Here is a 10593-nt window from a genome sequence, read left to right as displayed (position 1 = left end):
CAATACAGCCACCAAGTGTGAAGCGATTGGATGAACAGCTGTCAAGAAAATCGAAAAGACAAACATACAAATACACGTCCACTTCAATGGAATAGGCTCATGGGAGTGAAATCAAGATGCAGAATATTCTGTATTTGAATAACTTTATTGTCCGTCTAATTTGAAAGTGATAAAACTGAAAAAAAAAAAACCATATAACAATATTCATCATCATTTCACACCAATACACAAACAATACACACACAGCGCAGAGATCTTCCTCTCCTTCAGAACACTTAACACTGCATGACATCAACAATAATGGAGTGTTTAGACAGTAAGAGGTTGCATCCTTCATGTTTCACAGTTGACAGGAGTTCAATCAATTACTGTTTGCTTATTGAACCGAGTTACAGTAAGTTATTGATTTAGGCCTTTCATTTTTGCATAGATCATTCAACCAGATGATTGTCTGTGAAGTGTCCTCACTTTACAATAACCTGAAGCTGTCGCTCTTACCCCAGAATGCTGTGCAGTGATGGTGGGTGTGTAAAAGTGCAACACAAGTTAAAAGCATGTATGTATGCATGCAAATTTTTCATTTCACAGGCGATGAAGATAGAAATATGTACAGTGTTACAGCAAAGCATAAATGAGGTTTAGAAGGTCTCAGCCATCATATCTTTTAACTCTGCAGCTTTTCTGAAATGAAAAATAATTTATAAAGTAAAAACAGTGAATAGGGAAAACATATGTTTATTCCTTAGCAGAAAAAAAGCAATATATTTCCTTATTATGTCACTGGTTAATAGTGCATCAACTGAGGATACTGTACCTTTTCTTTTTCCTGGAGATGAGTACGAGTGTTGAAATGATTACAATCAGCGCGGCAGCTCCGATGACTGAACCGACCACAATTCCTGTGACATCAACTGAGAAATGACAGAGATGTTGTTAAAGCAGAGGCTCCTGACAGAAAAACACTACATACGAGTACAATTTAGTGGCACATGGGTAAATTATGTACTTCTGTCTCTTATGGAAAGTTTTTTTTAATTTTTTATGATGAGATGAAAGCATTGTTTTGATTTAATTAGTGTAGCTTTTGAGTGCATGTCTTTGTTTTGGAAAAGAACAGGCCAGAAAAGATCATCCTTGTCATCTTGTGATCATGCTACAATATCATGAAGACCCCTTGACACCTATTTCTTGTCATGGTTGCAGGTACAACAACGTCAGTCGCTCTGTGAGTTGAGATTGAAATATCTCAACTATTGGGTGGATTGCCATGAAATTTGGTGCAGACATTCATGCAGCCCAGAGGGATTAATCCTAATAACCTTCAGTGAGCCCCTGACTTCTGCTGTATCACCTGTAGGTCAAAGCAATGCAAAATATGTAGACCCTGATTCCCAAAAAGTTTGGATGCTGTGTAAAATATCAATAAAAACAGAATGCAATCATCTGCAAACAAACTGTGTTTATCATCCTTTATACAATCATGTGTTCACAAAGGTGAACCTCGCTCCATCCTCTCTTGTGAATGACTGAGCCTTTCCAGGATGCTCCTTTCATACCCAATCATGACACTATCACCTGTTACCAATCAACCTGTTTACCTGTGGAATGCTGCAAACAGGTGTTGAAGTTGATGAGATAATACATTAAATGTTTTTTCTTTGTACTGTTTTCAATTGAGTCAAAATGTCAAAATCATTAGCAAATTATCATTTTCTGTTTTATTTATGTTTTACTTTTTTGGAATCAGGGTTGTACAGCCTCTCAGTGGCATGAAGGACTCAAAAAAAAGGCTCTAATCAGCAGCTGCTCTGGATTTGAGCTAATCACGCATTTCGCTGCTCCCCTGCTTTTTTTCTTTTTTTCTGCTTGTTCCTCATAGGAGGAAGGTAAATGACTACATTAAGCACAACATGAATGTCTGCTCGAGTGTACGGGCATAAGGGATCGGCCTATGAAGATCACGATTGTGACACTAAAAACCCTCCTGCCTTCTCAGGGCAAGCGTGAGTGAATGACATTTGGCACAACAGCAGAGCTTTTTAGCCTAATGTCCAGGTTAACTTGCTGATACCGCAGCAGAACTTGTTAGCAACAGGATAAGTTAGTGATTGGAGTGAGCTCAAACAACGACTATAATGTTCCAGATTTACAGACCAGTCAGAACACAGCCACTTAACACTTCGCTGGTCATAATGTCACCATGTAGGAAACTCACTGGAAAAAAAGTGTTTCTTTGTGTAAAAATAATGCACCCAGGGCCACGCAGCTGACTGTTAATATAAACCTATATTGATTAAGGACGGGGTCGCTCCTCCTCATATTGACTAAAGGGCCCATGGATTTGTTGCATTGCTAAATTCCTTGTATTTCCAATTTAATGTGTGCATTTGCATCTGTCTGATTCTCACTTATTTTTGCCAAAAAGTTAAATTTTTTTGTGCATTTTGACACTTCAGAGCTGATTCGATGGATCAAATGAGACAAACAAAAATGCACACACAGACACACACACACACCTACTCAAACACAGACACACATTTACCACTGCTGATTTGTTTTGATCAGAATCACTGGACAAGACTGACTCATCATGTATTCATACACTGGCAGTATGTGGCTTGTCCAGACCACTCGCCATCCCCCTGGCACACGCGCTCCGCTGATCCTTTGAGAATGTAGCCGTGATTGCAGGAAAGCTGCACCGTAGCCCCTTCCAGATACGTGGTCCCCTCCTTCTTTCCATTATCTGGTGGTTGCAGCCATCCACAGGATTTCACTGCACAGCATGACAACAACCGACACTGTGAAACCAAGTGAAGGCTGTACATAATACTCACTGGAAATGCTCTTAGACATTTTTTTTTTTTTACTCACCTGGCTTTAGATCATCTACAAGAGCAATGTGACTCTGGTATGACAGTCTGGTTGCATATCCCATTGCTAGGTCACGACCTACCAGGATATCATACCTGCAGGACAGAGGTTAATGTTCAGAAGCTGAGCTGCTACTGTTTAACACTGCATCCTCCATCACTCAGGCTGAGGGCTACTCCTCACGATGTAGACATTGAACTGCGCCCCTCTACCAAGATCGGCTTCAATCTTACTGAGCTGGCCAACATTTCAGCACTGATGTGTTTGTTTTGCAAAAACACAATAATGTTTAATTCATTCATTGTTATGATGACGTAAAAGCAGATAAAAGTTTTCTTCTCTTACCTACAGAACTGAGAGCCCTCACCAACGCATATCTCAGACGTCTCATTAGCTAACGGATCGTTTGGATTCTCGGGGATAGAAAACACCGGGGTAAAATCAGGGTCATGTCTGGGAGCATAGCAATATGTGTCCAGAAGATATTCTGAATCATATGTGAACAAGGCAGACACGTTCTCAACAGCCCCTGGAAGACAAAAAGAGACACACAAATACACAAAACACTTTCCCAGCATGAAAGGGACACGAGCCAAAACAGGAAGCAGTATGATGTGGCCGAGGGACCTTAACCTTTGATGATAAGCGTTTGATTCTTCCTGACTAATATGAAAGATCATTTCTACTTCACATTTATGACTGCAGTTTGCCCTTTTAAATCTGGCTGAAGTCCTGACCTTAGCCTTACCCAAATGTTTTATTTACCTAAATGTCATGATTAGCTACTTTATCATTCCCCACGATTAAACGGTGAACATGTTGTTTCTCATTATATGCGTGACATCAAGTCTTGATGAAAGAATATGATCCTTAATGGAATTTACATCCACACCTAAAATGTCATGCCTATCTAACTACATTTTATCAAGTTTTTGGGGGGTATATAACATTATTCAGCTTATATCAGTAATATCACAATAGATGCAAACACCACATGCATGTATTTTGAACAACAGCTCACAATCTATGTTGCGAATAGTTTCTTACAGCTTGCCCCAAAGCTGAACAGCTCATCTGGATTGCTGTAGTTCTGCACGCGTGAACCATTGCTGAATGAGAGGTCGTCGCTGGTGTCACCGTTCATCTTTCCCAGCAGCCCCAGAGTGGAGTTTGTGAACTCCGTTGGCAGGAGCACAGTCGTTGTCATGGTTCGGTTTCTAAGTCGCACCTCCACCCCGGCTCCAGTGGGAAACATCACGGTCACATTTGTAGGAGTAGGAGAAAACACAAACACACCTAGAAGAGAGATTTGGTTAGAATGAAGGCACGTCTTGAAGTCTGATATCAAGTTGTCCCTTTGAAAACAGCCGTCTACGAAGAACCAATAGGGTCTTCCTACATGCCAAGAGCACAATGCCAAAGTTGGAACAGCTTTGGTCATGTCACATGTCTACAGTTGTGGAAGAAGTGTTTGCTCAAGAATACTCTATTACGAGTAAAAGTTCTACACTGGGACTTCTGTCAAAGTAAAAGTGCAGAAAATATACGTAAAAGTTCAGAAGTAAAAGTGCTCATCACGTAGAAAGTGGGGGAGGAACTTTTTCACTTTAACAAGTTGGGACAGGAGCAACAAGAGACTGGGAAAGTTGTGGAACGCTCCAAAAACACCTGTTTGGATCATTCCACAGGCTCAACACATTGTAAACACATAATTGTATAAAGGATCTTACTGCATGGACTCAGGAACACTTTGGAAAAGTGTTGTCGGTAAACACAGTTTGTTTGCAGATGATCGGATTCTGTTTTTATTTATGTTTTACACAGCGTCCAAATTTATTTGGAATCAGGGTTATATGTTATAAAGGTGCTCTGTGGCCATATGCAGAGAACAACAGGGCTTTATTTTGTTCATCAAAATTAGCATCCTGCTCCTGGTTCACTCATTTTTGCAGTGTAGGGTACATAGGAAATATTAATGGCATGTGTTCTGCTCAAGGTTTCTGCCTCCCAAAAGGAAGTTTTTCCTCGCCACTGTTGCCAAGTGCTTACTCATGAGGGAATTGTTGGGTCTCTGTAGATAAAGAGTTTGGTCTGTGCTTGCTCTTAATGTAAAGTGTCCTGAGACAACTTCGGTTGTGATTTGGCCCTATATAAATAAAATTGAATTGAACTGAATTGAATTGGTAGGTATAAAATGAAATGTAAGATTCAGCCTCCCTCTTCACATCAATAATTTCTGTACAGTCCCTTAATATTATCAAGAAATACTGTATATTTCAATCCTCAAACTTTAAGGTGACAAAATGCCTTGTTAGCACTCGTATATCTGTTTTTGGCGGGTAGCTGCACTCAGCTATGTCAATGCTGTCAGTGTAAATTAATCTCATTTTTTCTCACCGCTTTTGTTCTCTTTATGCTCTGAGTCACAAATCCAAAGGTTAACCATCAAGAGAAAATCACTGTCAGATAACTTCAAGAATACAGTCCACATAGTTTCATTAGGGCTAATAAAATCAATGAAAGGTGTATCAGGGTCTCACCATGCAGGTCCATCCAGCTCTGCTCAGTAAAGGACAGGATTTTTTGATTCTGGAGCACTTCGAGGCGGGAGTGACCTCCTGCCAGCCGCACCTCAATAACATCAGAGGATGCTTCTTGCATGGCTACAGACGTCAATTTTGTTGCCTTTCCTAATAGTGAGAGAATCATATCAATGACGAACAGCTCATGCACAGTGTGTATTTTAGATACACAGGAATATTTGTTGTTCTTTAGTGGTGGCATTTACTGATGATTACTGAGAAAGACAGGAAACAGAGAGCTTGGCTCCTTCTCACCATTCACAGGCTCCGTTCTTCCTTGGATTGTCAGCTGTTTCTTATCAGTTGACTTCACCAAAGTGTATTCCCCTTTGCCATTGAAGGAGTAGCTGACACCATCAAATGTTATGAAGTGGGGGTCTCCAAACACCACAGCTGGCATTACACACAAAAAATTAAGATCTGACGCTGAATGATAATCTTACAAAAAACATAAAACTGTGGGTAGCTCACCTGAGCTGGGTGACTCGTAACTCCTGCAGTCGCTGGAGGGCCGGTGTTTGAAGTAGTAGTGGCAGTTGTCAGACCACAGGCAGCAGTAGTAGAAGGTGATCACGTCATAGACCCAGTGGGACTGTCCAGGAATTCGAGGGGGATTCTTGAATGGAGGTGAGCCCCAGTCGTGCCCCCGGTCTGGTGTGCTACCCCCAATCGAGTCTGCAGTCAGGACCTGAGCGCCGGTGCTGTCATAGCAACACTGCTGTCCAGCTGCATAGTTTGGACTGTTGACGCACATCCAAAACATTGCCAGCATTGTGTCAGGATCAAAGTAACTGAGGATGCTTTGATACATTTTTAGGTATGAAATGAAATGGCCATGTGCTTTTTTTCCTCTCAACAAGAGCTCCGTTAATCAGAACACGGGTTAATTTTATCTCATTCAGCATTTATACAGAGGGCTGATGCAGAGTTTAACCAATTTATGCACTGAGCACTACAGCCTGTATCTGAAGCAATAAAACAGGTGAGGGAAACAGATCTGGAGGCAGATCTGGCCCACAGTCAACTGCTATTTGGTGAGGGTATTTACTGCTGCTTACTGTCAGGGCGAGGTAGCGTTGGACATGAGAGTGCATTGAGATTATAGATAAGAGTATAGATAATCGGGATGCAAAGGTAGACAAAGTGCAGTATAAGAATGAAGATAGCAAAAGATAAGCATCTTCTGTTTGCTGTCTCTGTGTTAACTGCACAAGTATTTGACAATAATATTCGCGATCACCTAAAATCTGCGTGACCAATGAACGTTTCTTGTATCTGCCAGCAATGATGTTTGTTAACAATAAGGCACTTTAACAAAAAATACATTTAATTCAAGTTTGACTGATCCGATAGATAGATCAGAAGAGGGCTCTGAAAGTTGTCCCCTCTTTGCCAAGTATAGCAGATTCAGCCATACTGACGGCTATCAGCTGCAAAGCTTATCAACAGTACTACCTTGTATATGAAGTAACAAAATGAAGTTGTGCTATAGAGCCACACCCTGCAGGTTATATAAAATGCTAATGATGTAAATGCATTTGGAAAAGCAGTCTTAGTCAAGGACTCACCTGGCTTGTATTGCCCTCACACAGTGAGCACTTCCAGGGTGGTAGGTGCACACGCTCCCCTTATCTATATCACAGCCATAATCAGTCTGAGGAGAGAGATAAAGTGTCTGTCAGCAGGCTGCCAAATGTGCATTTCGCTGTGCTCATTTATAGACTGCAGTGCAGGAGCTGCTGTCACCGGCGTAGCCTACATGTGGCATAAGTTTACTGAATGGAGATTGAATTGAATGAAACCACACAGATTTGAGTTTATGCACAGACTAGGCCTGTTACAAGGCCGCATACAAACTGCCAGCTGTAACTGTTGTGAAGCTGACCGAACCGACCTTAACTTACACATTTTGACATTAGCTAGCAAGCAAATGCTTCACAATGAATTCTCGTCGGTACACAAAGTCACTCGGTGCACACGTTGCAGTTTCCACATTATATTAGTCACTCACCAGCCATGGAAAGACAGTAATAGCTTTGCCTAATCCTACAATAAACTATAAAATTGTAAAAAGATAAAAGGCAATAAGGTCGGTGCTGAAACGTGTTTACAGAGAATGCGTGTGCTCGTAAACATTACGATGAGAGGAGAGCTCGTCTTGACTTTGAACTGATAAGCAATGAGCATTAGTTAAAAAAGTTTACAGTCACTGACAACCACCATAAACACATAAAGGCATTATGAAACAGTTGTTCCCAACCTGTCGTTTTGTAAACTAACAACACCTAACTGACTGTCTGAGTGACATATTTTATGGATAGTTCGGATGAATTCCGAGCAGATTGTTTTCTGAGACGAGTTTTCACGATATGTTTAGGGACTTTTTCTACAATTCTCTGTCTGTGTTGTCATACATAGGGCTATTTTGTGACAGTTTCAGTGTTTTCTTCTCCCTGACGCTTGGCTATTGTTCCATCAGCTCTTTGGTCTTATCTGCATACTTTTCTAATGCAGGACGAGGCAGTTAAAGCAGAGAGTGAAGGCTCTGTGAATGCAGCCTTCACCGTGCCCTTATGAAATGATGAGATAAAGGCCTACTGTATACTTTTTTACAAAGGTTGTTTTGCACTCCTTAAAATAAGGAAGGCCTCATGACCCCCCTGTGAAGCTTTGGTGACCCCTAGTAGGGGTCGGCAATAAAATTCCAAGACTCCGACTGCATCTCTCTCCAGTTAATCTAAGACTGATCTATATTTTATCTTTAATTTGAAATGATTGCCTGTGTATGCCTGTTTATGTAGAAGTTATTAATCTGTGAAGTAAAGGTACAAGGTGCGTATTACTGTGTACAGGCTTGTCCATGTGACCCCTCACACACAAATGAGGCACACCTGTATGAGAGGAACAGTCTTGAAGATCTAGCACAGCTGTCATTTGCCTTATTGATTTTGTGTTAGCTAGTTGGTGCTTCCTTCCTTCTGGCTTTTAGGTGCATTCAACGCATCTCAGAGCAATTTTGTCCCAGTTTTGAATCATTTACCCTGCAGAGTCTGAATATGCTTCTCTTCACACTTACATGAAACCTCCCCGTGTCGGCTCTCGCTTGAGCCAGCGTGCAGGGACAGTCTATGATCTCACTGAGGAAGTCAGCCAACTTTTCATCTTCCAGCTTGTCCCATGCTAAACATTTGTCCAGCGCCCAACCTGCCGAGTCCTGCCTGAACGTCTCCTTCAGATGCCAGGCGAGCGCATGATCTTCAGTCCACACAGACTGCACATTCCTAAATGAAACAAATGGCAAATACAGCCGTTGATCACTTTTTATTCTTACTTTTGCTGCTATTTTTTTTTTTACTTTGGAGGATTTAAATCTACACGAAGCCATAAGTGAATAGCAAGAACAATAGTTTTTTATTACACTCATATATTATAGGCAGTGTTTGCACATACGGCATGCCGTCAGTGTAGCTGCTGGAGCTGACACGCACAGAGCCGATCTCCCAGCTTGAAAAGCTGTCTGCTGGTTTGGGCGAAAAGCTGAAGAAACCATTGTTGGGCTGATCCTTTGAAAGCGAGTACAGATACTCCCACTTACCCTGCCAGGTGGGAGAATAGGGTGTTCCTACAGAGAAACATTTTCCAAAATTCAGTGTTTTTTCCCAATTAATAGCCATGTGGTCTACAAAGCGTATGCACAGTGTATATACAGGTGTACTCACCTGTCTCCCTGTATCCCCACAGCTCTAGATTGACCCTATCTGCCCTCACAAAGCCGGTATCCCAAGTCATCTCAAGAGTGCCTCCAACATTAGGTGTGCCGTAGTACTGCCATTTAGTTGAGTTGACCAGTGTCGCCTTAAACTTAGCATCTAACTTGCCGGTATGTACTGCAGTAACACATTTTGATCAAACAAGTCATACATTAATGCCATGTCAATGCCAAATGGAAAACTATGTGCCATGAGAAATAAAGGAAGAGTTTTGAGGTCATTCGCCAAAGAAAATCCAGACAGGTATTGTACCTGAGAGCCAGGATCCAACTCTGTTGAATGTACTTCCATTATCTGAGGAGATGTGCACAGGAACCCATCCAGTTTCATACAACAGTGGGGAGATACAATGGCCTCGGGTCCCATCCACATACCCCTCAGTGTCTGTATTATTGTTAAACCTGCCATTATAAAAGAAAGATCAGATATTTTTCAAGTCTCATATTAATGTCTACCAAGGTCATTTTATTTCTCTTAACCACAATCAGAACAGGTTTAGGAACATGTGAACACAGAGCAGCAAAACAAAGTCTTACCTGCAAACAATCTTGGCGCTGTTATTAAAAATCGCATCCAAGACAACAAAATCTGTCCCCCCCAAAATGGACCCGGAATATGGAACGATTTCCACGCAGTACTCTTTATAGTCTGAACAGCAGGCGTTCAGAGACGCGCATGTTGGGTGGCAGGAACATGAGGCTAATTTTTGCCCACACTTTCCTTCACATGTCTGTCCTGTCCAGAATAAAGGGAAAGAGGAAAACGGATGCAATTTCTCTATCTTTGAATTAAATTAGCGTTTAATGATGCATGAAGATTGTAACTCACCATTCAATTTTCCAAGTAATAATTAGAGTTCATGATTTTGTATTTAAAATATCAATAAATTATTGAATTTTAAAATTGAATTGAAACATATTCTAAATAGACTTTTACTTTTTGGAATTCAGTTTCTCATCCACCTTGCATGTATCTCCTGCTTTAAAACTTACAATTTCTGAAATACTAAATATGCTACAGTTAGCTGTTTATTCTGTTTAGAAGCTTGTGGGTACTTACCTAAAGTCCTGCAGATGCATGAAACCAGAAGGACAAATATTACTGCTTTGAATCTTTCCATCCTGACAGAAACTGTTAGCCACGGTTCCTGCTCCTCTCTTGGCTGCTTCTACAATGTCGTCCCAGGTAGAAGCACTTAGCGTTTTTCGAAACCTTGGCCCTTCAAATGCAGGCGGTCACAAACACTTGTTTAATCATCAACTTGAGGTAGCTATGGTAACAGTGTCAGCTGTATTCACCCTCACATGGCCACCTTTGACCATCTCTCACTTCAGTGCCAATCAGTGTATAAGATCGACTGCTTAATG

At 41.2% G+C, this 10593-nt stretch overlaps 1 protein-coding gene across 1 annotated transcript; it reads right to left on the bottom strand.

Annotated features, from left to right (window-relative positions):
* Window positions 1–606: 606 nt before the first annotated feature.
* LOC121623198 (sushi domain-containing protein 2-like) lies at window positions 607–10383 on the bottom strand. Its single transcript, XM_041960400.1, has 16 exons — window positions 10286–10383; window positions 9763–9961; window positions 9479–9627; window positions 9176–9343; window positions 8907–9078; window positions 8533–8737; window positions 7025–7110; window positions 5928–6196; window positions 5712–5849; window positions 5415–5564; window positions 3922–4170; window positions 3220–3403; window positions 2875–2969; window positions 2603–2776; window positions 815–911; window positions 607–681 (listed from the first exon to the last, which is right to left on the bottom strand). The coding sequence occupies exons 1-16, from the start codon at window positions 10344–10346 to the stop codon at window positions 639–641; spliced, it is 2439 nt and encodes an 812-aa protein (XP_041816334.1). The 5' UTR covers window positions 10347–10383; the 3' UTR covers window positions 607–638.
* Between the last annotated feature and the right edge of the window lie 210 nt (window positions 10384–10593).

Source organism: Chelmon rostratus, chromosome 19 (assembly GCF_017976325.1).
Source record: "Chelmon rostratus isolate fCheRos1 chromosome 19, fCheRos1.pri, whole genome shotgun sequence".
Lineage (NCBI taxonomy): Eukaryota > Metazoa > Chordata > Actinopteri > Chaetodontiformes > Chaetodontidae > Chelmon > Chelmon rostratus.
The sequence above is the reverse complement of the archived record's forward strand: the minus strand, read 5'-3'. Positions and strand labels throughout refer to the sequence as shown.